The 27,903-nt window shown below is 45.9% G+C and overlaps 1 protein-coding gene across 11 annotated transcripts in view; it reads left to right on the top strand.

Moving 5' to 3' along the window:
* The window catches only part of LRRFIP1 (LRR binding FLII interacting protein 1), a 100,331-nt gene that overhangs the window by 47,686 nt on the left and 24,742 nt on the right, over window positions 1–27,903 (top strand). For 9 of the 11 annotated variants that reach the window (XM_084289221.1, XM_084289220.1, XM_084289222.1 and 6 more), the window contains exons 3-12: window positions 908–925; window positions 4,738–4,785; window positions 6,109–6,153; window positions 6,673–6,723; window positions 9,912–9,944; window positions 10,859–10,906; window positions 14,185–14,241; window positions 17,028–17,108; window positions 19,323–19,388; window positions 22,030–22,107. In XM_084289221.1, coding sequence (XP_084145347.1) covers window positions 908–925; window positions 4,738–4,785; window positions 6,109–6,153; window positions 6,673–6,723; window positions 9,912–9,944; window positions 10,859–10,906; window positions 14,185–14,241; window positions 17,028–17,108; window positions 19,323–19,388; window positions 22,030–22,107 — 525 coding nt within the window. The remainder of the gene's footprint in view (window positions 1–907; window positions 926–4,737; window positions 4,786–6,108; window positions 6,154–6,672; window positions 6,724–9,911; window positions 9,945–10,858; window positions 10,907–14,184; window positions 14,242–17,027; window positions 17,109–19,322; window positions 19,389–22,029; window positions 22,108–27,903) is intronic. The other 2 variants (XM_084289224.1, XM_084289227.1) reach the window with 2 other exon arrangements.

Raw genomic sequence — 27,903 nt, 5'->3', positions numbered from 1 at the left:
TTCTGAGGTATTAAGTTGGCTTCTGCAGTTGGCCTTCCCAATCACGAAGGGGAACCTGATCTGGGCACCGAGGCAGCGACTGGCAGGAGGGCGCTTTGCTTCCCAGCTCAGGGTTCACCTGAGGTGGCCGAGGAGAGCAGCGGGTGGCGAGGATCCTCTGGCCCCAAAATACAGGGGACAAACCTCCCTGCCACCCTCTGACCAGCTGAAGGGCTGGAGTTGGAGCAACATCCCCTTCTTCTGGCTCACCTTCACGGAGCAGAGGGCTGGTGGGTGAATTTATTCAGCGTCGGTGCTTACCCGGGCAGCTGGCGGTTCTGAGAGCAGCGCTGTGCTTTGCTTCAGCTAAATTCAGCTGTGTTAGAGCAGCCCTCGTTCTGATATGCTGACACTGTCCCGCACGCAGCTGGAGGATGTGCAGTGCTGGTATTGCCCTTAGCAGAAGGACAGCTGCTCTGTAGGCACTGCTGGGTTTGCTTTTACTCTGATGGTAGATGCACGGCTGTCACCCCAGGTGAATATTTGGGCATCTGTGACATTTAGAAGGAGGGTTGGAAAGGCAAGAGGCCCTGCCTTACAGTGGGTCAGTCTCTGGCCAGTGCAAAGCCCAGGGAGAAGTGTCTGCGCCTCCAGGAGTCCAGCAGGTAGGCAAACAGGAGCGTATTTCAGCAAGGCACGTGGAGGAGGCCTGGAACATAAACCCTGCTTTCATTCCACTCAGCTTGACAGGATTTCAATGTGTACTTTTCTGTATTCATGTTTTACTCTGTATTTTTCTGTATTCATGTTCTGTAAAATTGATATTTTTCTCTCTAGCCTGGCTCATGGAACATCGCATTGCTGTTCATCCATTCACGCTCGCTTTTCTTTCCTTGTTTCTTTCCTTCCCCTTTTTTTCTCCCCCTAGATCTATCAAGTTCAGAAGGTAGGGCTTGCTCTTTCATTCTTGTTTGCATGCGTGTTTTCTCACATTACCAATCCTGTTAGCACTTCAGAAAAACTTCTGTAGAACGGAAGATGCCCAGCAGGCTTTGTATTTCCATGCCTTTACATCCCCTTTCCTCCCCTGGCCTGGTGGGGTGGGTAATAAAGGGGAGTGGGGGAAGATGACCTGCATAAAATGGCTGGTCAAGGACTTCATGTAACCTTTCCCAGTGACTATTTGGCAATGAACAACGAGCAGAAGAGCAGTTCTGCAAACCATCCGATGCGTGCAAATAGGGTGGCTCCCGTGTCACCGTACAGCAGTGTTGCTGTTGAAGGCCAAGTGTATCACTGGAAATATTTCAAGCAAGCACCTAACAGGTGCCAGCAGGAGGAGTGACTTTGAGATGACTTTGCCTGCAGAAAGGCACTGAGTAAATCAGGGATACGGTGGTTGAATTTGTAATCATCCTGTAAATAAAGTGCACGGCCTTCCTGCCGTCTGCCCAAGAAGCTACAAGCACTTTTATATTGTTTAATATTCTCCCCCTTGGTTTGAAGGCATGATCTCTTCCCAATTTCCTCCTCGTAGCTCGAAAAGGTGGCTCAGCTAATAGTAATAGTAATCAGCATAGCTGTAACGGGGGTCACTTGCCCTGTACCAAAAGCTGTTTGGCCCCTCTGCACTTCCAGCACGCGCCCTGTGTGGTTCCTGCAGGGAGAATAGCCCTGAAGAGGTTTTGCAGGGAGGGACAAAGCATGCACTTCTTTAAGCCTGCCCATTTTCCATTTCAATGAATGAATTTTTCTGAGATTTTTTTTTTTGCTTGCTTGCTTGCTGAGTGATAAATGTGTCCTAAGCCCCCCAGCCTGCTTGCTTTGGCCTTGGCTGCATGTTTCCCAATGCTTGGCATAGCAGTGTGTGCTTTTGGAAATGCTGACCTCTCCTTTAAGTGCCTGTGTGTGTGAAGGTGTCTGCCCAAAGCACGTGCTCTGGTGCTCAATCCCGACTCGCTTCATTTGGTGACAAATACATCTTACTCTTGTTTTGATATGGGGAGTGACTGCGTACCCAGTGAATCACATTAACAGCTTCCCGTGGATCACCAGGCTCGTTATCGGTCTCCTTTATGGACACTAATTTAATCTCCTGGTACATACGCAGCCCCATGGAAACAAAGAAGTTGTTTACTGTTGGTGTCCTGACATGGATGAGAAGATAAGTGGGTTAGCTTCACAACATCCCGTAGTGAGTTTGCAAGTCTAGCAGTCTCACTGTCACTTAGTGAGCAAATCTGATCTGGACTTCTCTCTCAATGGTATTAATGTCATTAATTATTTAATTTTAGTATCACCTCTCAGGGTAGAGGAGAACTTGAGGGTGGCAGAGACATCCGACTTAAGACCAGATGAATAGCCTGTAGCATTTCCATCTCCTTTAACCTATACGTTCGCTCCAGCCAGGCCCCTTTGGGCAGAGCAGATGACTTAAAGAATTGGGAAGTGGCTGATGGGGCAAAATAGCTGATGTGGGAGATGATGCTGGTTGAATCCAGTGCAAGATGTGCTGTTCAGATTACAAATAGTCACCGAGCAATCCCATTCATTAATGATTTTCTTTTGGGGGCAGTAAGCACATTGCTACGTCACTTCAAATGGTGGAGAAAAAGACTGGAAGTGGAATTTAATTCGTGCCTTACAAGTCTTTTAGGGGGTGTTTCCTCATCTCCCTTCTGTGAAACCGAGTTCCGAAGCCTGTGTCAGAAAGTAAGAACAGAGGGAAGAAGAAAAAGGAAGTAGGAGACCTTACAAAAGTCATCAGCATGTTTATGGACCCTTCCTAGGTGTGAGAAAGGGTTCCCTGCCTTTATACTGACGTTTTGTGTGTTTTTCCCCCCTGGTTGTACGGTTTTGTTTGTTTTTTAATTAAATCTGTTTCTAGTGTCAGAAAATCTGGGGGGAAAAAAAGCCTTTAATAAGGCTTTACCTGATCTGATTTACCACCAAGTTTAATCTGCAGGTTCTGCTCATGTCTACAATCCCGACCAGCTGGAGTTCATATAATTTTAGGAATTGGGCTCATTTGCAGCACATGATGTATGTAAAACGCAATTGCACAGCATGCTGTCACACACATGTTTCAGTTCTTCCTGGAAGTAAGCAGTCCAAGCACATGTGAGGAAGCACGTAAGCTTGGAGAAATGGTAGTTCATGTAGTGCCCTCTAATTTCATGTAGTTTAAGGGAGAAATTTCATGTAAGTGCAACCTGGATAAGCAGTGTAGAGGGTTACTGCACATATTTGAGCAGAAGAATAGATTTTAACAGGGAAAGAGGAAGGGAATGCTTCTATGTCCTCATAGGGATGTGGTTAAATGCCTTGAGCTGTTGTCTGTTCTTGCTCCAGAGAGATGCTCACATACTGTTTAAACCTGCAATGCAGTGAATTCATTTCCCATTTTCAAATTACTGGCCTAAATACTTTCTAATATTATTTTTTCCCAATTTCACCTCACACCTGACAGCATCCCAAGGTCTTTGTGCAGTTTGGGTTGTCCAGGACGGCCTCCTAATGGGGCAACTCTCTGCAATTTCTACCTCATAACCAGCTTCCTTCCCTTCAAGCTGTCAGAATGAAAATGAAGATGACCTTAAATGAAAATCATTTTGCTGCCTAATGAGGAAGAACTCCAAAGTAGGAATAAGCTGATGCAATATAAAAGTGCATAAAGTGCTCAGATGTTTCTTCTCGTTTTTTAATAAATAGTTATTTTGAGGAGTGAAAGTCAAATTGCATTAATACCATTGAGCGAGAGCTAACTACAGAGCATAAACCAGAACAAGATCCTGAGTTTAGGTTGTTGCTTAAGGTTTAACTGCTGCTGCCCCTGCCTCCTCAAGCCTCTAAGAAAGCAGGCAAGTACAGGCTTGTTTTTTCCACAGGTACACGAAATGCATAACGTGAACTGTTCCTAGACACGTGCTGTACTTCCTTAAGCAGGATTTCCAGCTGGTGACTGTTCTCCAGCCCGGTGCTGTTCATTCGCACAGCAGGGTTACAGTTCCCATCAGGAATGCAAACTTCCCCAGACTGCAGTCCAAGTGCGGGTTTGGGGCGGAAGAAAAGGCCTGTTCAACTCGTTGATCCTGAACAAGTGGCTGTCTGGTGGAAATGCAAGTTCAGTGGGAAGTTCCAAACGTGATGCCGAGAAAACACGACCTGAGAAGCAGCTCAGAAGAAAGATCCTGCTAGGAAAACTTAGGGCACTCGGTGCTGAAATGCGCAGAGCTCTAGAGGGTCCTGTGCTGCCATCACTGGTGGTAGTGCTGCTGCCACGGTGATGGAAAGGTGGACAAAAAGGAGATCTGGGCAGTTCTGAAAACAGTGAGGAAGAATGCACCGAGATTAGTTGCATTTCATTCACCTTGTCTTCCCTGTTTGGCAAATCTGTGCAGTAAACACAATCTGACAGCGTTTTTTCCTCCTGAAAGTGTTCCGTGCTCAGCTCCCTCCTAATGAGTCTTGACTTAAGTGGGTCAGGGCCTCAGGACTCATAACACCCTTTGCTCCTTTCCCCATAGTGCTGTTTTTGGGGGTTTTGCCCTGCTGAGAAGTAAGAAGGTGTCCCATGAACACCCCTCTGCCTGGAAGCTTTTCCTGTAGCATGTGCTGCATGGCGGGCCTTGGGCCTTGTCCCTGTGTCCCTGGCATGGCTGTGCAATGTGTGTGTGTGAATCCCCTGGCGATGCACGTCTCGATGTCAGTAGCTGCCTTTCTCATCTAAATTCTGTTTCTCCCTTTTTCTGTCTGTAGAAATATTATGGTCTGGATACTAAATGGGGCGACATCGAGCAGTGGATGGTAGGCCTCGATCGACGTGGTTAACCAGCTTTTACGTGTTGAACGCTTGTACAGTTGCTAGTTTGAACCCCCCAGTCGGTGTTTCCATACACTGGAAGCGTGAACTCCTCCCTTAGCACAAAGATTTTGGTTCAGTACCTGAAACGTGGCCTAACCAGGGGAAGGGTTTGGGCAGAGCCATCGCTTCTTCCAGAGCTCTGTCCAGACCCTGCCACCTGAAGGTTGGCCTACAGACCCTCTAAAGCCCCTCACACAAGGAGTGTGTGCACTCATTCTATTTCTTGTGGGGTTTGCTACAGTGTGAGTCTCTTCAAATCTGTCTTCGGTTAAATTTTGGGCACGTTTTATCCGTGCTGCTTCAGTCATCCTTGTACTTATTGCTCCGGGTGCTCTCCAGAGCCATGACCTGTGGCAACGCTGGCTTTTGCTGGTCCCGCAGGAGTTGGCTTAGCAGCTCAGGTATAGACTTGGCTGTTAGCACCATCTGACTTCTTACCAGCCCTGATGTGAGATGAAGGAACAGGGATGAAGGCCTTGACTTGGTGTGTCTGAAGTTCATGGCATCACTTACCAGTGATGCCGGGTGAATCGCGCACGCTGAAAAAGGCAAAACAGAGCAGCTCGCTTCCAGCGGGGAGGAAAACTTTCAAAGGCCCTGCGAGCCTTGCTAATTAGCCAGCATTAATGCTGGTTTGGTGCATGCCTTCCTGAAACCTGCTGTCACAAGGAGCAACCTGAAGATGCTGCAGTCTCGCAGATAAGCCACTAAGTCTCTTCAAACCCTCGTTGGGTGAGCTTAGCTCCCTGCTACTAGTAATTCCCTGGCTTAGAAATCAGTTCAGACGTGAGAACCCTTAATTATAATGCTGAAACTTTCTCCTCCCGTTTCCTACCACTGTTCAAAAATTCCATGTAAAATTAATTTACTGACAGGCAGCAAATGCTACAGCACTTCCCAGGTTTTGAAGGGCTGTAAAGCAGAAAGCTTAATTACAAGGGCCCTGCGAGTACCCCGATTCCCAGATGCAGGGGAATGCATTCGATCATGTAAACAGATTTCTGAGATGCAAATAAGTCCCTGCATACGTTGCCTGCACATTTAACAGAAGTGTACAGTGAAATAAAAGGGAGGGGAAGAAAGCTGGGGTCACCATGAAGGGAAAAGGGCTTTTGGGATTTGACAAGGTGTCACCTTCTATTATGTGGCTTAACCTTCCTGACTCCTAAACGCTCTGAGCTTCCCTGTGTCTTTCTGAAGGCTCTGTGTCGGTGTGTCTGTCCTTTCAATACTTCACTTTTTGTTTTTCTCTGCTGCCTCGGTAGGAAGACAGTGAGCGTTACTCCCGTAGAGCCCGAAGAAATGCCTCGGTTAGTATTTGCTTTTGCTTTGCAGCTAAACGTTTCCCCTGAAGTAAACAGACGTATATAAGGCAGTTCCTTTTAGAAGGAAAAAAATAGAGCATCCCCCTTCCCCCCTAGCTGAATAAACCACCAAAAACCACTTCCTGGCTGCTCTGCCCTCTCCCCAGCCACTCCGAGGAGCTTTTGCAAATGCATGAGAATAAAAGGGGGGGCAAGGGAGGTGGGGGAGACAACCTGCTTGGAGGGTGTAATGTAAATTTATTCAGCTGTGGCCAAGAACACAGAACAAGGAATGGCCAAGCAAATCCATAATTCACCCTGTAGTAAAATGCTTGGTAATGTTTCTTGGGCAGGGTATGATTTCATTTAGTTTTTGCTCGTAGCTTAATGCAATTCTTTTATTAGGTATTTATTCTTTAAGCCTTTTCTGTCCTTCTGTCCCATCAAAGCCACCCGCATTTACATCCCTGCCTGTTATTTCTGTTCTTTTCATTGGTTTCTTGTCTTTATACTTTCTTTTGCTAGGCTTCGGATGAAGATGAGCGCATGTCAGTGGGTAGCCGTGGAAGCCTGAGGGTTGGTAAATTGTACAATTTCAGTCTGCATGCGTGTGTATCGACGGTGCTGGCCTCCTGTACCACCAGAGCGGTTATTCTGCTTTTTTTTTTTCTCAATTCACTGAAAACATCTTCCTTCCAAGCTCATGCCACTGTCCATGTTCAATGTGCATGTGTTTCTCAAAAATATTTTGGCCAGTAATTCTTTGAACCAGGGGATCTCTCAGGTTTGCACTCACTGATGAGGAACACAAGCAAAGAGTGTGACTGCAGATACCCTTCTGGTTACTGCTTCTCGCCAAGTGCCGCAGGAAGTCCTCAGCCAAAATTACGCTCTGGGCTGCTATTTTTTGTGTGCACCGTGGAAACTCCCCTGCTTGTTTGTTGATACTGAGAATTTGGGAAGCAGCCCCGAGCTGAGCTGTGGGGAGGGAGAGCACCCGGTGCTAATCTGGAAAAAAACTTCAAATGCTTTTTCTCAAAATACCAGCACAGTGCTTGTCCTTACACGTGCTAGAGTTAAGATTTTTACATAATCAGCTCTTGCAATTGTGGAGGTAATTTAAGCAGTTTAATTCTGACCAGCTAATGCTGTTGGGGCAGCGTGTGTTGGTGGTCTGGAGCAGTGTTTGGTAGCAACACAACAGAAACAACCGCTAGTAACACCGTGGAGGAAGTGCTCGGCGCTTCTCAACGTGAATCAGCTGCTTCTAGCTCGTTACAGAGCGATTTGGGCCTAAACCAGCTGTGTTTGAGAATAGCTCGAGCTTCTGTTGGTGTTCCTAATCCATCAATAGTACTGGTTACATGGTTTAGGCTGGATGGTCAGCTGTATTTTGTGGAGCAAGCAAGACCTGTATCGTTCACAGCAAGGTCTCTGTTTATTGTCCTTGGCTTCTGGCTTATGTGGAGGTTTTATTTTTCATAAAATTCATCTATTTTTTCTCTTTAAAACTCCTGTTAATAGTTATCTAGGCTAGAGGTACCCCTTTTTTCCTAGACAGAGTCTCTCCAGCATTGAGTGAAATGCCTCTTGGGCTTCTGAAAGAGTTTTGGAAGATGGAAAAATAAATTATTGCTACTGTAGAGGCTGGTCAGTGCTTCCTGATTCTTAATGTATGTCACCGTAAGATAGCATGATAGCTATTTAAAATTTTTCATGTTGCCTTCTTCCCTTTTTCCTTATTACTACTTAAGAAATGCTGTGAAAATCTTGATTCTTTAAGATGGCAAACTTGGTCGAGTGCTGAGAGAAGGTGACTTAAAACTGGAAAGATTCAACAAAGGAAAGCTTATCTTTACGGCAGACCTTGAAAACCAATGTTTATTTTACTTAAATTTGGACACGTTTGGGGGAGAAAAAAATGCTAGATCAGATAAAATTTCATTTTTTTTATATTCAGAAGGTGACTATGATGTAAGTTTGTTCAACCCTGGCTGGAGCTGTGTCCCCCTTCACGGGGTATAATGCAAGCACTTTGGCACTGTGTTCATCTGAAAGACTGCTTGTCTTCATGGAAAGCTACTGGGGATCCCTTTGATGCATTTTGATGGTTCAATCCTGCCCCTGCCTTTTGTTTTCATACATTTAAGCAGCAGAAGCCCTGCACTCTGTTCCTAACCAAGCCTTGAGCTTTTCTGATGCTTTTCCTGGAGCTGTCAACGTGCCTTTGGGCCATGCTAACCACTGCTCTTCTGCTGGCTTAGGAGATGGCCCATAAATACCCAATATTTTTGCAGAGAATGTCCTTTTCTGACAGACCCATCTGGCTGAAGCTTGACAGCCTGGTATTTCACATGATGCTGCACAGACGCCCCCCTACCCTCGGAAAGCAGCACACTGAATATTGCTGTGCAAGACATCTGACGTCTTGGGCACGCACGGGAGGAGTTTTGGCAGGAGCTGGGATAACTGAAGACTTCCTTCCCTGATGTCCAAATGTCACTGGGATTGTAGGAGAAAGGAAGTAGTATGTTTAGTTGAAACTGAAATCTACCCTCACACTTCATTTGGTTCTTTTACTCACAATTAGGTGACATTATTTCCCTAATATGGATACACAATAGCTTATTTTAAGTTTGACCACATCTGTGCTTAACTCGTGAAGGTGTGGCTCCTACTTTGTTTAAAACAAAGCAAAAAAAAAAAAAATTGAACTACTACTACAGATCACCTCTGAGGACTTCTGAGCTATTTGAGCATGAAGAAAGCACCAGAAACTGCTGTGTGGTGTCCAGGAAGGGTTTATAAAACTACACGCTTCTTTTCTGGACATTTGAAGACTACTTCCTTAGTCGTGGGATGCCACTATAGTTGGTCTGCAAGGCTTCCACTTTCTGAAAATAGATCCTGTGCCCTTGGCACCCCGGGTCACTGTGAGGCTGGGAGCATTAGGAGTTGCTCCTCAAAACGATGGCTGTGTTCTGTATGGAAAGCTCTCATGAAATGGGGCAACACACATTTTTATATGCAACTTTACCTCCCTGCTAACCTGCCTGGGTTTTATTCTGAGTTTTCGCCTGGAATAATTGCGAGGTGGACATCCGAACTGCAGGCAGCGGAGGGCTGCTGAGCTGGGTGGTGGGGAGCTGCCCTGGATGCTTCTGGCACAGCAGCCATCAGCGTGGTGTTGATCAGAGCAGCCCTGCCAATTGATTTAAGCTCCACAGCAGTGACTACCCTGTAACCAGCAGCCTAGTGGGTTGGTATCGTGCTATCTTGAGCACGTCTATGCCTCCTGCAGGCTTTGACAGCCTTACCTCTGGCTTGTCGTGAAAGCATCAGAAATCTCCTGCCTCTCTCGTCTCCGAAGTCCCACAAGCTCAGTGCCCTTTTTGTAGGGAAGCTCAGAAACATCATCCTGTGTTTGTCAAGACACTGGTTTTATTCAGTCACTTTTCCACTGCAAGTGTCCTTGTTTTCCCACTTCTCAGCTGGCTGTCTCTCTTGTGTGAGGCTATCCAGCGTGAAATATTGCTGCAATTAGTCACTTGTGGTGGAGCTTTTGCATGTTGCCCTGTTTTGGCCACTTGACAAAGTTCATGACTTCTGGCTTTGTGCAAGAAGTCCGGAGTTATCAGAATTACTTATGTGGGATTTAAATCTCTGTTCTTGCTGTAGGGGGGTGGAGGGGGTTGATTGCCACCGCTTGCTTTAGTGTTTTCCCTTGCCTTCTGATGTTTTGTTTTCCTCCCATGCCTTGACAGTCTCAGTTGGAGTATGCCAGCGCCTATCCAGTGGTGAGATTAGTCTGAAAGTTGCAGCGTGTGTTTAAAAACTAATTGCCAAGAAGGAACTAACCTCAACTGTGACAGCTCACATAAGATAAGGGATGCTCCAAAATGATCCTGAGGCAGTTTGTGGTCCCAGTGGGAAGACCCTTTGCCTACCATTGGGATGCACACACCCCCTTCACCAGGGAGATCCGAATCAAGTCCAGTTCAGTAGTTATCATAAGACAAGACAGAAGCTTTTATTTCTCTGTTACTCTGTCCATCTGACTGGCTCTGTCTAGATTTATGTCAGCATAAACCCAAAAAGAGAGAACCCTCAGAAACCTCCTAGCACAGATCTGACTCTTGGAGGACCAGGATGAAGATGGGGACTTGAAGCTCAGATCTTTAAATGTCCTCCTAGTGTTAGCAGTGCTGTCTTGTGTCAGTACTGTGTTGAAACGGAGGTCTCTGTTTCTGCAGAAAGCAGCCTGGAGAGCAGTTTTATAGGCTCTCTAGCTTTTTTTTTTTTTACTCTCCTTCATTCCCTGCCCTATTTCAGATTAGAGATGCAATGAATCTGTTTGAGTGACCTATATACAAAAATAGTTCAAACACATTTGGATTTTGCATGGATCTATTGATGTAGTAAGTATAGACAGCTGGTAGCTCAATTAATTGACTTAACCCATCAAGCATGAATAATTTTAACTGTGGCTACTAAATTTAACAGTACTATCATCACTTTTAACAATACCCGTTAATAACCGGTCGTTTGAGTTGAGATTTGATTTTTTTCACATGTGCTTACTGAGCCATGCTCTGCAGAGCTGGAGGGGTATTGGGCTGATGGTTTTGCTCGGTGGTATGCATGCCTGGCTCTGGATGTGTGCACATAAATTCATTGATCTTTTCACCCTGCATTCTTAATCTCACTGCAGGCTGGATTAGAGAATGAGAGGACCAAAATGAAGAACTACTCCAAAGCAGTATGTATCTCAACTGTCTGTCTGAGGTTTTTACGTACACAACGTAAATGTGTATGGGACCAGAGGATATGTGCAAGTATGTTGGCTCTTAGAGCTCCCCAGCCTAATGTCAAGGATACGGTGTAACTCAAGGCCTGGTTGGGTCTGCATGAATACCAAGAATCTCTTTATCCACAAAATGTAGCATAAGCCGAACACTGATCTTGGTGTTGTACCTAAAGAGCCTCTTGGAAAACTCAAAACCAAACTCGAGCTTTAACATAGCACTGAAATAAGTAATATTGCTAGAAAAATACATATAATAGAGGCTGCATCTTTTCATCTAAGGAGTAGTAATGTTTTTCATGGCTCAAAGTAAGAGGTTAGCCCTGATTTATAGCAACATTTGTGTAACTAGTAGTTCAGCAATACTTCAAGAGCACGTTTTCAGATTCGACGTATGCTACGTCTGGTAGGAGTGCTGAAGCTTGAACTGAGGAAACGATATTCAGGAGGCTGAGGCAGCTTGCTTAAATGCTGCCTTTGTCTCACCGTCAGTAGCGCCTTGTGTCAGAACAGATCTCGGAGCGCCTTTCAGATCGGGATGTTAACTGTTCAGCACAGCACATGGCGAGCGGCAGCGCTTTCAGCCAGGTAGGTGCTGTCTGCTGAGATGATGAAATACCAAGAGAATTCAGCTGCCTGTTTCCAAGGGCAATTACTGTAATTACATGCTTTCCTTCAGTGCAGAGACACTTTGACACTTCCTTAGCTTATTGTAGGTTGGTGAGCAGCACTAGAGTTTCTAAGGCAATCTGAAGGTAATTCTTTGTACCAGCAGTACCGTACTGGCAGCTGCACCTAAAGCACTGCACATTTAGTAGGGTCAAATGCACATTTAGTAGGGCCGGTTGCATAGTTCTGAAATGACAACAAATAAAACAGAATATTTCGGCCTCCCCAGTTTGCCACCCTATTTGTTTCGGTCTTCATAAAGGTTCTGATCAGATATTTAGCATGTTAGTATAGCATAGTACAAAGGTTAGCAAGATCTGATAAAGCTCACCTTGCAGAGCTTGTCTGAAATGCTACATCTGGAGCATTTGCCTTCAAAAATCTGAGCTGGAGAGGAGGGGACAGTGGTCATAGTGGCGAAGGAAATAAAGGAAATGACCTGAACTGTGGAGTTTCAGTTTAAAATGTAAAGGATAATAGGGCAAATTAAATTAGATATGTTTAGAAGTGTCTCATGAAGTGGTAGGCACTTAACCTGGATTTGTGAAAAATGAATCGTGTCAATTCAACATAATTTCCCTAAGCAAGGGAATTATCTAAGGGCATAAAGGAAGAGCGCTGGATGAGACTACAACGTGACTGCAAGGCTTTTGGTATGCTTCTGCCTAACATTCTTGAGCAAAATGTTTGCCAAGACCAAGTTCTTGTAAAAGAAATGCAGTTAGTTGAAAAATAATCCCGTTGAAAACAGTGACAGCTGGAAGGGATCTCCTCTGATCTCTTCTAAGACAGCATCGTGGAGTTTTAAAGGGGAAATCAGTTCTCTGGGAGTCCGTAGTGCCTGCTTGTCTACATTCAGGGAGTAAAGGGGGCTTCCTGCAAGGCTGGGATAAAAAAATACCGATGGCGAGTGGGAGACAACTTGCCAAAAGTGAAGAATGGTAGGAATAAATGAGAAACATCTTATGAACTGGGGAATTAAATACCCTAATGTTAACTAGGGAGTTATGCATAGCAGTCATTCAGATAATGATCCAAGAGGTTACATTTGGTCAAGATTGCCTTGTTGAAAAAAAAGATGAACTTCATTCCTCGGTGTAGTAACAAAAGGAACGCCGGTGGTCATCAGCCCACGTGGGGCTGGGATCCTTGCCTTCAGCTCCTGAGGCACTGTTTTAACCATTTTTAGGAAAGCATTAGACAGATTGGTGGAGCCTGAAGAAGGTAATAAAGCCAGAAAAGGCTGTGTAGGATGGCTGGTAGTGTTTCCAGACTGTTGAAAGATGGAAACTGGGCAGTGGCCCTCCATTTGTGATACCAACATTGCATTTCAGTGGAGAATCCTAAGCTTTGCCCAGACCTTGTCTTATGAGCTTGCATCTCAGGGGCTTTCTAAACTTGTTTAATTCTTTCACGAAAGCCACTGTGTAGCATATGATTTATACGTATTGCTTGAAAATTGGCTCATAATTGGCTTAGTGGGCTTTCATTTCAGCAATGCAATACAATTTAGACTCAAGTTTAACTTGGAATAGAAATTCCAATCAAATTTCCACTTTAAACAAAGAAAACACAACATCACGGAGAACTTGCAAATTTTTAATGTTCAATAAACCAGGTTTTGTTGTTTAGTGATACCAGCATGGGGACTTGGCTGAGAAATCTGAGCTCTTAATGCTATCTGTTGAGGTATTTTGGGTCTATAATCACTTCTTCAAACGTGTTTCCAGACTAAGAACAATCTGTGTTGTATTGATTTTTTTTTTATGCCCAACCTGCTGCCCTGCTCTTATTGACTTGAAATACCCAGCCCTGCTTGTAAATCACTCCTCCTGAGCACGTTTGTGTCTTCTGTGTTCAGAGAAAACTCACATATGACAACAAAACAGGCTGCTGAGCGTGGCAGGGGACAGCTGAACCAACTAAAACCCCTTGGTGGTCTGTGGGTTGCCATACAAAATGCTGGCACGTGGCAGATGGAAAATTAACCCCCCTGGCTGGGGTTAATTTTGATGTGATTTGGGAAAGCTAAAAAGAGATTTCACGTAGCATCATGTATCTCCTAAACTGAGTTTCTTTATCCTGTAAGCTTAAAATTAAGTTTTTAGCTATAATCTGATGCTTTCGAGTTGCTCAGCTGCCAGAGGTATTAGTAACTACAGTTTTAAATGTATTTTATTATCCTCTCATCCCTAGTGTTCCCTTTTCATCCTGCGTTCCCTTCCCCAAAGAGTTTGAAGAGGTACAGGTGTTACAGAGCCGTAATAACAAGGGAAGCAGAAGTTTGTCTTAACAAGAAGAAAGAAAAGGGTCAAAAAAGGCAAGCAGGAGTATCCTTGACATTTTTGGCTGGCTTACAGATAGCGACAGACACAAATGTTCATATCCTCGTGTTTGAAAGCATGACCTAGATCTGTACTTCTCCTGTTCCTGGTGTATCTTTGAAAAGCTCTGTCCCTGCCTTTGCCCCTCGTAAACGATGGTTATCACAAAAACCTGGCTTTGGGGTCTGCATCAGTTTTCTCTTCTCTTTTTTTTTTCCTTTTCCTTTCTTTCCACGACAGACTAATGGTTATGAGGAAGACGCGTACGGATCGTCCCAGAGTAGAAAATCTAGCAGGGTTAGTAGCTGATTTCTGTTGCTATACAATCTATCGTGCTGTTTAATGGGATTAAATCTAATTAGCAAATTCTTTTCTGTGGTAAAGCAGGTTTTGCCTGTCTTGCGTGTTGTGGCTTTTGCAATTGCAGGCACAGAGGTGCAGGAAGAAGCTGTTTTAAAAATAAAAACCAGCAAAATTAGGCCATGAGTAGGGCGGGAAGTGTCTGAGTTTGGCACAAATAGGACTTGGAAGCTGGCATTGCCTAACGTGTCACAGTTCAGCCTCACCCAAATGTGATTGCCAGCAATATTTCAATATTTTGAATATATGACCCTGGCACAGAGGGTTTCCGTGTGCTGTGACTTTCCCAGCTCCTGCAACATGCCCAAATCGTGCTCCAGCACTGGGGCTCCCAAGCCACGGGGAGTACTGCGCATGCACAGAGCACTTGGGCTTTAACATTTTCCCCAAATTCATGTTGTTTATGTGAAGTTTGCTTAACACAATACTTTTTTTTTTCCTTTATAAACCTCATTCTAGGGTTTCTGGCAGCTCCCCCGGAGGTGGCCAGCCAGTGGTGGTGTTCCTGCTTAGCTGTGCACCGCTGATGGGCTTCATTTCCAGAAATATTCCCGTGACAAAAGCTTAATGATTAACTCCGTTGTGTGCACGCCCATGGCTCACGGCGTTCCCTTCTGTTCCAGCACAAGGGTTTTGTGGCAATTACAGGGACTGATTGTCCTGCTCTGTCAAATGTCAGCTGATGGGCTAAACCCTTCAAGGTGCTGTTCCAAGCAGAGCCCCTTTGGGTGCAGGAAGGGGAACTGCGCTGGGCTTTTTGCCTGGCTACAGTACGGAGCCTGTTGATCTTTACGTTATCAAGGCTTTTAAAGCAATATTAAGGGTATGCAGACTGAAGCTCGGTGTTCAGGGGGAAATAAACTGCTTTTATAAGACTTCCTTTAGCTAAGTGTCTCAGCAGGTTTCAGTGGGTTGCTTGGTGAAGTTACACGGGCACTTGTATAAATAGTGAAACGGGACCGTGTGCTTTATGGCCACTTAGCTTGTGCTTCCATACGGTTTTGTGCATTTAGCTTGTGCATGTGGCTGAGAGAAAATGAAATAGTGTTGCTTAAGCTCTTAAGAAAGCAGCGTGTCCTGCTGTTGGCACTCTTGCTGACCTGTTTGAGTTGAAGGAACTTTATTCTGCAGTGCTTCTGACAAACGGTGCTCTTACTCCTTGGTGACATACTCCAGAGCTCTGTGTCCTGCTCAAGAGCAAAATGTCTGTAGGAAAGTCATCCAGGGAAAAGAAGTGGGTTGCTTTCCACTGAAATAATTTAAAATCCTCTCGGCATTAGGGTTTGAAGCGTGGAGGCTTAACTGTACGTAGAGCAGAATTATGGCAGCATCGTTAGCTCCTTGTTTTCATTACTAAGTGTATTTCAGATTAATCTTCATTTAGAAGGTGAACAAGAGTTTAGAGGTGACTTGGAATAGCTGGAAATCCCAAACCAGATGTTGCTGGTCTGGCTGACATTCACCTTTAGGACTGCTCTCTCCAAAAGCCCCAGACCTAACTGAAGATTGACGTAGTGACAACAGAAAAGCTGAGAAGAGGCAGAGCTTCAGAGTCTGGGAATTGCTGAGCCTGCTGTCACTGCTGTTCCCAACCTTCTAGGAAAATGGAGCAACGTGTGCCTGGCAATCGGGCTGCCTTTGTACCCAGGGCTTGCAGGATGGCGGGTTCATTCCTTGGAAGTGAACAACACCCTGTGCATAGGTTACAGGCTCGCTAGGCAGGAATGAAAATCATTTCTTTAAGCTCAGGACAACGTGCTCAGATTTCTTCTGAGTGAAAGCCTTGCTCTGCAGGAAGAATAATGGGGTAGGAAGAGATTTAGCTTTTCGAGGCTGGCCAGTTACCCGTCCTCCCTGTTCACCTGCAGGTGTAGCGTTTAATCCACACATCTGTTTGCCAGCAGTGACAGACATCCAGCAGCAAGAGGGAAGAGGTTTCTTTAGCTTGCTGCAGTTCCCACGTTTGGAAGCAGAGCTGATGTCTGCTTTGTCTCCAGTACTGCTGCTGGGGTCGGTCAGGGCTCACCGAAAACAGTCCTTGGTTTGCAAATGTGAATATCTGTGCACCTTAAAAATGGATGTTTAAGGCAATGTAAGTTGTTCATGGCATATTGCTGCCTAAAAAAATCCTGTAAAGCAGAAACCTGCTATTTTTTTAGGTATGGTGCATCCAGAATGAATGATGCCTGACAGATAACGTTCCCAGTGCCTTGTAAAAACAGGTGGTGTCAGACAGGCACTGGAAGTCAAACAGGCGTTGGAAGTATGCTGCTAAACACCCCTCCACTTGGCTCAACTCACAACGAGCTCCATCCATGTTTTGGAGAACATGGCCCATCTTATAAGCCCCCAAACCATCCCCTTACAGCACGTTGTCTTAGGGGCTGCAGTGGTGGGAGGGAGGAAGGAGCTCGAGGCTTTGAACCCTTCAATGGAAGACAAATCAGCCAGGTATCCTGTGCATAAGGTGCTGTAGGGCTGGAGGAAGGCTCTGTCTGTTGTAAAGAAATCTCTGCTGTACAAATGGAAAGGGCACGTGCTTTTCACATGTCCTCATACCTTTAATGCAATTTCCTTAATGCATTTATCTTCTTCTTGCATCAGTGAGGACTGACTTCTTGCTGTTTATAAGCTCCTCATGTACTTTTTGCTCCCCACTTAAAGGAGGTTGAAGCCCTTCGTGTTACTGAGTTCTGATTTTTTTTTGCTTGTTGTCAATGCAGGCTTCCTACTATCCCGACCTGGGCCTCCACAACCCTGGCTATGCTTCCACATCTCAGCCTTCCTCCCAAAATGGAAATTTGGTCTGTTGCCCCCTGGTTTTGCTTGGCCTGGACTTCTTGTTGTGATTTCATTTGGATAATACAACCTCTCGTAGTTAGGAGCAAATCTGGACCAGTTGTCAAGAGTCTTCATAGCTCTTCTTAGCAAAACTTCAACAACCAAAAAAAAAAAAGAAATCCCCAAACTGAAGAAGACCTTTTGTTTAAGGTTGGAGCGAGTAATGGAAAGCCATTTACAAATGGGCAGACAGTTTTCCTTTGGTGCTCCTCCCTTTCCTGCAGTTACTTTGCTTGCTTTTGGCCTAAATAAATTGGGCTGGAAAAAAATAAGGGAAATCTAAATTGACGCAAGTTCCTTATTCGATCTGGGGCAACTGCTCTGCTCACCTTGCCTGCCAGGCAAGCTTAAGGCCTTTAAGATAGGACGAGCAAGCAAGTCACAGCTGGATGAAAACCCCAAAGCTTTGAAGTCCCCATAGAGGTTGGATTGTCCTCTGCACATGGCTGGGGCCCGTGCAACCTGTCCTGCCTGGTGGGACAGGGGACCTTGGACCCATGGTGTCACCGGGTCTGTGGTGTCCCCAGGCTCACCATGGAGTCCCCACTGGCATGGGATTGGGGTGGCTTGTGGGAACGTGCCCGTACAAGCTGGGCACTGCTGCTGGAGTATTGCCTGCACCTACTTACAGCACCGTGTGTGCTTTCCGAGCTGAATCCCTGCATTGTGCAAGAGATGAGCACTAACAAATCACTTGGGGTGTGGTGTGCTGAGCTGAGTATCCGTCACTTGGTCCGGAGCAACTTGGGTCTTCTCTGCCCTTTGGTTTAATAACAAAATCTGCAAGAGGTGATCTTTAAAGTGTGTATCTTTAAACCTTTCCATCTGTGCACGTAGCTCTTTTTCTGCCCTTGGTTGAAGTGAGGAGAAACACCCTGTCTGCTGCACACAAATGTGTCGGAGATGATAACAACTTAACCTACAATGAAATCAAGCTCTTGTGTTTCTGTATACCCTGGTGTCCTCCCTTCCTGTAGGAAACACACGTCTGCTTGGTATTCTTAGTCTGTGCGAGATGAGATCTAATGCCTTTATGGCACAGCTGACTAACATTCTTTATACCGGGTTTCCTTCTGCTGCAGTGTTTTAATCCTAGTCTTCTGCCAGGCTTGTTAATTCTGCTCTAGGCCTCCTGTTTTCTGTTCCATTTTCTTTGCAAAAAAACAGTTTTGTGCTTGTCTTCCTCAGCCCTCCTTGCTGTACAGCGATGCCCTGCCAGCCAGAAGTTACAGGGTTTGTGGTGCTCCTGCTCTAAACACAAGCGCTGAAGCTGCTCGCCTTCAGCCATGCCTTCGTTGTAACCTCTGTCGTTCTCGTTGGACCCATGTTTTCCACACTGGTGCCTCCTGTCTGATCCACCCGAGTGCACGCGTGCCATGCTGTTTGTACAGACGGGGGCTTGCTGACCCTTTCCTTTGACCCCTGTTGGCGTTGTGCAAGCAGTGCCCGGGGGTGTGTGGTGCTCCTGCTGACCTCTCTTTGGATGGAGACCTTCATCTTTGTGTTGGCATACTACCCGGCGCAAGCAGGAGCAGGCCAGAGAGAGGCAACATCAATTCTTCCTGCTGACAACAGTCTGCTTCAAAACTTCCAAATTCCACTGTTCTTGTGCAAACTTCAAAGCCGAGAGAAGCTCGTTTCAATTCTCGCCACTTAAGGGCAGAATTTCCTCCTCCCTCTGTGTTTCCCGAGCCAGACACTCGCAGGGTAAACTGGAGGCGGGCGGCTGTCTGGGAATATGCATCATGCACCTTCCTCCCTTTAGATTAATTGGGGAAATTGGCTACAAAGTGGGGTTCATCTGGCATAAGTTTTTCTCACATTTTACAAGCCCCAGAAACGCAAATCAAACCCGCTTCAGCCATTTAAGAATTGATGTTGCTGTTTTGGTTGGAGGGAAGGTTACCAGTTGAAGCGGCGAGTGGGGGAGCTGCTGGAAATGCATGAGGGGGCGATGGGTGGGGGGCACGGGGGGTTTGCATGTGCCTGGCACAGCTCCCCGGCTCGCTGACTTCAGTTCCACGAGTTCTTCACTTGCATGCTGCTCGTGCTTGCGTGTGGGCGACGTCCCCGTACTTGCCCGTGCCCTTCGTTTCCCCGTGCCCTGCACCTTGTGAGTTTGCAAAACCCGAAAGTAGGCCTTCCGCTCCTGCTCTGACTCTGTCTTTTGGTTGTAGGCGTCTGTGTATGACGAGAGCGTTTACAGTGGGAGCCGTCGGTATAGTGCCTCTAGTTCTCGTGCTGTAAGCTGTTTTCTGCATTTCCCTGTTGTCGTGTCTCTGTCCTCCATTAACCCGTTTTTACCAGAACGCAGACTTTTTCTGGGCTGAGGGCATTTCAGATGGCCTGTGACAGATCGTAGCCTGCTGTAGGAACGAGCACTGTTACCATCAAATCCTAAATCCTGACCCACACCTCTCCGAGACTGGCTCCGGGTGGCACAGGCAGAGCCCAGCCCCTGCAGCCAGGGCAGCTCAGCTCTGCCTTTTCGCTTCATTTCCTGATAAAATACTTTAGAAAGAGCCCGGAAAGTCCCTTCCCTCTCTGTGACTTTGTCTTCTGCAGAGGGGGATTTATGTAGGTTAAAAAAGGAAGGGGTTCCCCAGCGCCACTTCATTAACGTGAAGCGCAGGAGCCGTGTGAGCGTACGGCCGGCTTGCTCTTGTCACTGGGCTTTATATCCCAGAGGGATGTAAAATGAACCACCAAGACCCAAACAGCAAAAAGCCCTCAGAACAAAGCAGTGATGTTAATTTAATGTAAAAATAATAATTTAAAAAAAAAAAAATTATGGTGGAGGAGGAAACCAACTTTGAAGAACGCTCCCTGAGCCCCAGGTTCCTGAGCTGTGCCGTGCATCCTGCTGCTGCCCTCAAGCTTCGCGTGGCTTTTTGGTTCCCAGCAGTGCCTCGTTTGTGTTTCTGGCTGTCTTGTGAAACCCATTGATAGTTATCTGTTTGGGCTGCTCTGGCAGCCTGCAGTCCCGTGAATTTGCTGGTTAACGCCGCGCCGAGCTGGTTGTAATCCTCTGTTTGTACGGGCTGTCTTCCCGTGTTTTCCACAAGTCTCTCAGAGGCCCAGACGATTCGCTTCTGCTTTGGGGAGAAATCATTTACAGCGGGCTCTGAGCCCGAGAGCTGTTTGAAGGCTTTTTCCCAGCCCCTGTCAGTGATCTGAGCAGCGAAGGCTGCAGAAAGGATGCTCGGGAGCCCAGGCACGGCGCAGCCTCTTCCAGTGTCTGGTGCCTGCCCGAGGAAGAGCTGGACCATGAGGTTTTTGCCTCCAAGGGAACGGCCTCGTCACAACTGTGGCTTTGTAAGGTCAAAAGCTCGTGGCTTTGAAGGGGGCAAGGAGGGGCTTTGAGTTGAATTGGCTCTGATTTGGAAAAAAGGGGTGACTTGCAGGATGTAGTGCCAAATTTTGCTTATTCTCAGCTCCGACGTGAAGCTCAGCAGCTGAGGAGCTGATGTCAGTGGATGCAGGACAGCTGAGGACGGGGCTGGGTCACCCTCCGGCCTGTTCCAGTGGCAGGAACCGAGCTGGTGGCTGCACTGGAGCCGGGGTTATGTCCTGCTTCCTCTTGTACCACTTATTGGTACTGCAAGCTTAATTTTCATTTATATGAGCCACTTTCTTAGCGTGGTTACAATCACTGAAATCAGTCCTCGAGTAGCTGGTGGGGACCTGGGTGTCTCGGGGCAGCTGGGGAGTTTTGGGGGATTCCCACAGCGGTCACGTAGCTCAATGGAAGAAACCCGAAAAAAAGGGTAAGAGTACACACATATAAACAGTCAGAGAGGTCTTCAGATTGCAGTGTTCTCATATCCCAGACACAAATGACTGAAATAAGCTCACCGAGGTCTCAGCAACACAGCTGAAGCTGCTGAGGAGTTCCTCGTGCTTGCTCCTGGCCCCGAGCTGCCTCCTTCCTTGTCTCCGTGCCAGGTTCTGCACAAGTTTTGGTGCACCAACGAGGCCCTTTGCAAAGGCTCTGGTCACAACTGTCTTGAGGTAGTACTAATAGGTAAAATAACCTGTCTGGTAAACATCCAGTGGCTTCTTTAACTCATGTCTGCTCTGAATGAATCAAACTTCATACAAGCTCCTGCATTTTTCTATAAAATATGTTTCAGTACAAGGTTGAGTGCAAAGCTGCTGCTCCGAGGCCTGTGAACACGCAGGGAGTGGTTCTAAACCTACTGCCACGCTAAGTCCCAGGGCCGTGTCTCTGATGCTTTAAACTTTCATTTCCCTTCTCTGCTGCCACGGCGTTGTGACCTCAGGAAGCAGAGCAGTGTGTACGCGTTCCTTGCCCTTGTCAGCCCCAGCTCAGCTGCTCGGATACTGGCCTGAAAGGCTTAAAATGGCAGCAGAGGGGAGCTGCAGGTGCTGCACGGTCAGGAGGGCGTTCAGCCTCTGAGATGGGCTCTGTTTGGACTCTAAGCACCACGTAGATGAGGTGGTTTTGGCTTTGGCTTTTGGAGCATAGATTTCTTTTGTGTGTGCAATGTTGAAGAAGGCTCACCAGAGAGCCTCGACGCTCCTGCAGAGTGGTAGGATCGAGCCTTTTGTGTAGCAATTGAGAGGTTTCTGATTTGTGACTGCTGTCTTAAGATATTTAAATAAAAATTACTTTGTGTTCTGCCATGTCTTATATTAAATCAAAGCTCTTTACTGGGTTCATCAACTAGAAGTACTGCTTGCCTTATTTTTTAAAATAACATCTGAAGTGTCTGTTCTCTGACCTTTAACTGCTCTTCCTTTGTTCAGCTGCATGTAACCGTTTTCGTAACTAACTTCAGATGCAATCCTCTCTTGCTTCCTTTCCCAATCCTAATTCTTTTCTCTCTTCTCTGCTTGCTGTTCCTGGTTCACCTGCGGCAGCCTTCAGAGTACAGCTGCTACCTTGGGTCAGGATCTCGGGCATCCTCAAGAGCCAGCTCTGCTCGAGCCAGTCCTGTGGTGAGCTCCTCTATTTTCTTTTGTTCCTACACTGCTTAATTTCTCTTCTTCAAGGTCTTTTCTGTACAAAGAGGTCACTGTCGCTCATAAGACTGTTTCTGCCTGTATTAATTGGGCTATCTAGGCTATGCTAGGGACACCGAAGGATGAACAAGATGAGAAATTTCAAAAAATAATTAAAAAATTAGCAGTCACACGAACCTGGATTGTACCTCTACTGTAAAAACACAGGTATTTGTGTAGAAATTTACGCAAAAGTTTGCACACTGTTGATGGGTAGTGCTCTATGTCACTTGGCTATGAAAATCGGGAAGCCCTAAATCTCCCTGCAGCCTTCAGGTTTCTCTCCGTTCAGCAGTATTTTGGTGTGGTGGTGTTGCTGCAGGGCTATCCGGAGGCTGGACCTGAGCGTGTTTGTTGGATTGCAGCTTACCAGGCACAGTAAAAAAGCTTACAGTAAACTGGTCTATACCAAGATGGAGAGGGCGATACCATAAATTAACACGCACAAAGCGCCTCTTTAGTCATAACATCCCACTGCACTGCTTGCTTTGCTGAGGGGCTGGAACTTAAGTGCTGTAAATGGTGCCTTGAGGAGTAATTAAAGAGGAATATCTGGATACCCGAAGCTACGGCAGCATGCAGCAAGGTAAGGTGCAGCGTGGAAATCCAGAGCGTTCCTCTGCAGGAACACCCGGTCTGCAGTTCGTATCTGATGTCCTCCATCACGTTTGTCATCAGGCAGGGCGCAGGGAAGCCTTCAGCTCATCGAGTGAGCCCCGTCTTTCTGGGGGAGAAAGATGCTGAATAAACTGGGTTGAGCAAAAGCAAATGGAACCGATAGAAAAGTGCAGACGTCTTCCTTAAAGGCAAGGGTACATCTGCTTTTTAATATTTTTTTCTTCCTGATTTTTATCAGGTAACGTGTGGCAGCTGGTGAGATAAAAATAAATCAATATTTTAATTAGTCCCCGAGTCTGAGGGAGCTCTGAGTTCTTGCAGTCTGTATCTTCAGCTGTACCGCAAGGCAGAACATGGAAGTTCTTCCTAAATGGCCTTGCAAACTGAATTTCAGTTATCCCCAAGGCAAAAAATAATTAGGATAACCAGGGGTTTATTTCATTAAAAACCTTGAAGCGTAAGGCTTGGGTACCTTTACATTAACACTGGCTTCCACTGCGTGTGTTTTGCGCTCAGCCTGAGTCATGAGTGCAGGTTGCTTGTGGTGAGAACAAAACGTAGCTCACCCCTTCTGGGAGCTGTAGGGGATTTTGTCCTCTCGTTCTCTGCTTACGACTTGGCCTGGCTGCACGCACGTGGGTGGGGAAGGCCGGCTGTGTCAGCACGGCAGAGCGTTAACGTCAGCAGGTCTGAAAGGCACAGGGCTGCAGGGACATCAATCCTCCCGAAGGTACAGGGCTGTAGGGACACCGAGCCACCTCCTGCAGAATGAACCTGGTACCCTACAGCCACCACAGCTTCACTGCAAAGCCACCTCCGAGTTAGTGCACTAGGTCACTGCAGCACCTCCTGACTCCCATTTTTATTTATTCCACCTACGTTAAGCAGTGCCTCGGCCCAGTGGTGTGCTCGGGCTTGGCGGCGGGGTGCTGAAATTGAGCCCTGTCTTCTCAGCTGGCTTAGCAGTGTGTCGCTGCCACTCGCACGGTCCCAAAATGTCATCTGCTCGGGTTGCCTAGAAGAATAAAGACCTCCTTGGGCAACCACGGTAACTTCTGAGCGGAAAAATGTGATTGTTTGGGTCTGTAGCAGTATTTAATTATCGCCAGCCCATAAAAATGAGCTGTTCCCTCCCTTGATATATCAAGCCATATGCTTTCGTGGTTCTGCTTTATATATGCTCTGGCATTTACACACTTAGAGAGTTGACTCCAAGTTTACTTCTTAAAGGGCTGGCGGAGGAGGAAGGAAAGGGGAGTATCTGTTGGGTTGAAAAAGCTGGATTCCCAGCAAGCTTATGTCACTTGATAGTTTAAAAAAACTCTGTGTACTGTAATAAAAATTAGGAGTGCTTAACACTGAAAGTTAATGATTTTCTTGTGGTTTTGGGTGCTATGGGACAAATGAAACCAAAACCAAACAGTTCCCTAGCTTGATTAACTGTCGTGAGAAATTGGATGAACAGAACAGAGAACTTGTCAGCCTAACTTTCTAAATTAAAGCCTGTGATATCCTGTCACTCCAGCCCTTAAATCTTTTTTTTTCGGAACTGCTTCTCCCTCTGTCATTTTTTATGAGCAGGAGTCCTACCTGCTGCACACAGCTTTGCTGACTTGTGTTCCTGGCTGTGCTGTTCGTAGCACAGCAAAGGCCAGGAAGATGCTTAAACACAAGATGTAAATACACCTGCCTCAACTTTGACATTTGATTTTTGATGCAGTGCCTGAATATTTTTCCCATTATTCCCACCAGTAATTGCTGTCTGCTGCCTTTGCACCTATAGCAGATACATGGATGAGTCAAGTTTAATATTTAAGCATTATACTTGCTATTAAATGCAGATCTCAGGACTACTGAGAACAGCATCAGTCCCTCCTGTACAGGTGGAGGTGAACTTTGTGCCTGAGCTACTGAGATGAGCTTTTTAATGCGAACTGCTGGAGGTTTTTTTCCTCAAATCAATAAGCTGGTAGCAAAAAGCAAGCATTTCTGTATTTGAGATAGAGCCAGAATGTAAAGATTTACATGAGGCTTGTGTCCTGTAGCACTGGAGGGAGGATTTTAAAGGCTTATTGCTGGTGTGAAGGTGGCTCTTGTGACTGGGAGAGCACGCAGGAGCCCTGTGCTGCTGGGTGCCCCAGCTGAGCCGACCGAAGGGCTAAAGCTGTGATTGTGTGGGCTGCCTGCGGTGCTGCTTTTTTAGTTCCCATCCCTGCAGATACCAGCCTCTGCTCAGCACTACCCACTGCAATAACTTGCCTTTGGTGTGGGCTAAGTTTTCATTTCAAGAGCAGGAAACGATCTTAAATGGATGTCACAAGAAAGACCTTGCTTTTCTGAGCAAGATCCTCGCTGCAGCTGAACAGCGGCAGCCACGCACTGACGTTGTTCCAGTACTGGAGCACGCACAGCAGCAGCAATCTCGTATTTAGCTTCTCTCGAGCTTGCTTTAGGAGGCTGGAAGCTAGACAACGTGTTCTAGAGTCCTGACTCTTGCTTTGACTTCAAGATTCATGTTTTTTCTCTCCTGGATGCAGCTGGAATGCGATGCAGAACTGTCCCGGGGTGTCAGGACTTTGCAGGAGGTGTTCGAGTCGGATTGTGACCTGGATAATCCCCTGGTGGCAAAGAGCCTCAAGGGTTAACCTGCCCGTGGAGGAGGGAGAAATACTTTTTAAAACATTGTGCTAAAATGTTTTTATTATCTAGAAAAAATAGGCGATAGAGCCTTATATAGACTTGTAGGATTATTCTGCTCTTGTTAAGTTTCCAGCTGCGGTAAGCCTCTGATAGTGCTGACGTGACGGCAGCGTGGCTCGGCTTTTAGCCTGAAAAACTTTCAGAAGAGGCTGAACTCATCCCATTGTAGTTATTTTTACAAAGAGCAACCTAGTCCCCTTGCCAAAACGAAGCTGTGTGTGCTGGAGATCCTCTGAAAATTGCATCCTTTTCTTTTGTTTTTATATACCAAAGTACCAAGTGCCCACATTGTTGGCAAGGAAGAAGGTAATGCAGAAGGACGATGTTCTCTAAATTAAAGGTTGTGTATCATTAGCTGAATTACTCTTCATTTCTCCTCTTCTAGCAAGTATTCTGTTAGTCTTTTAGAGTTTGACACGGAAAACGAATGAAGGGCTACGCTTAGTACCATGAGAGCAGAGAGGTTATTCTCAGTGTAATTGCCATAATATTCTTTATTGCATGTTTGTACGGAAGGTAAACATTTTGGACCGTAATTTTGTGTGGCTTCAAATAAAAATAAACATTTCTTCGTGAACTTTCTTTGATTTCTTGCTGGATCATCTGCCACAGGGCTCCTCGGAGAGTGGCTGAAGGCTGAAAACCTGGGGTTCCCTCTGGTGGCTGAAAAAGAGAGCACGATTTCTGTCTTCAGTGGAGCGATGCTATCACTACATTAATCCTAAAAAGAGCAGAATGAAAGCTGTATAAAACATTCATATAAAACAGATCAATTTTTTAAACATCAGCATTGAAAGAAATCGCCAGTGGTTCTTCCTCTGAGAAGAAAATGAAATGCCCTGGGTGTTGCGTGGCACCAAATAGATGCGTGTAGCAGAGCATCACCAGGGAAAATGAAACCTCCTAGAATTTTTTTGAAACCACACCAATTTTAAAAGTCACTTAATACCTTTGAATGATTGCATCCTCGGAACTTCTAGGGGTTGTTTTGCAGTGAAGGTGCAGCAGGCTTCACAGGCGTGGTAATGTAACAGTAACTTTAATGTTTTCCCTGTTGTAAATGGAAGCTTTTTTCTAACTCAGGTGATGGATAATTAAAATAATATCAAGATTTGTTCTCCATCAAAAACATTTTTCCATCTACATTCCACAAATCATTGAAGGCAAGTATTTGCAGTTGTGCCCTAAACCCATAACACAGGCTTTGCAAAAGGCTGGGCATAAATTCCTGGATATAAAGGCCTGTGTGTGTGTGTGTGTGTGTGTGTACACTGCTCTGTAGTAACACACCAATGTTTGCACTGCCACAACTTTCTTGTTAAAACAGCCACCTGGTGTTTGGCAGGGCCCGAAGGCTGCCAAATCCACCCCGCGGAGCTGTCTGGCATGAAATAATAGGGTCCTGTGGGCAGTGTGACACACGACAAGTAGGGTCATCCACACATTGCTCTGTAGAATTCAAAGGGGAAAAAAAAATGATGAATGTTAACTGATTGGAAAGAGATGGAGGTTTCTGAGTGTTCTTTCAAATGAAATGTGTTAACTTAACCTCAGCAGTGCCCTGCCTTCCTCTGGAGCAGATCCGTGTTGGTTTTTCAGTCGTTTCACAACCACTGTTCTTCTTAGCTCTTAGGCTTTCAATCTGGGTAAGCCTTTTGTTTTTTAAAAGTGTTTTGTGAAAACATCTTGAAGGGATGCCCAGGTTGCGTGTGGTTTTTGCTCTCTCTTCTGAGCACTGAAGTTGTCTTGCTTCGTGGTAACTTTCTGTACTCCTAAATCCCACTTTGGCTCTGATTTATTTCTCCTTGGCCAGTGTTAGCACAGGATCCAGCTTCTGAATCAGTAAATTCCAGGGAAGTGCCGAAGTCACAGACTGGCTGTTTATTTAGACTTTGCACCGGTCCCACATAGAGGCTTCAGGGTCAGTTTCTGCAGCCTCAGCCTTGCTGGGCTCTTTGCTTGAAGTCAGTCGCTCTTTGACACGAGAAGAGAACACTCAGTGGAAGTCTTAAGCTTTAGACTTCATTTTTCATAGTTTTTTTCTTCTCCTTTTGGGAGCAGTGCAGGTTCAGTATGGTCCTTCAAACTGAACTTGACGCTTTGCTTTTGTGAACGGGGGAAGGAGCTGCTGGTAGGTTTCAGAGGTAGCTGATTTTATTTAAGGGCCCTAAAACTGCAGCTTCAAGAAGGTGTCTTGGTCTGGAAATCTCTGCAGCCTTCAATTAAACAATGGTATGATCTCTCTACTTGAGTAAATTGCTATTTCGAGTTCTTTTGAGGCATGGTTTTAAGTTTTCAAAAAAAAATTAAATTAAAAAAATAAATAAAAAGATAGCATACAGTTGTTCTCATGTAGAGGAAAAGATTTGGAGGTTTGCATTCACATCCACGTAGGATTTATATGCCTTCATTGAT

The sequence above is a fragment of the Netta rufina genome (genome assembly GCF_964035555.1).
Source record: "Netta rufina genome assembly, chromosome: 6".
NCBI classification, from domain to species: Eukaryota; Metazoa; Chordata; class Aves; order Anseriformes; family Anatidae; genus Netta; species Netta rufina.
This window is presented reverse-complemented; position numbering and strand designations above follow the sequence as displayed.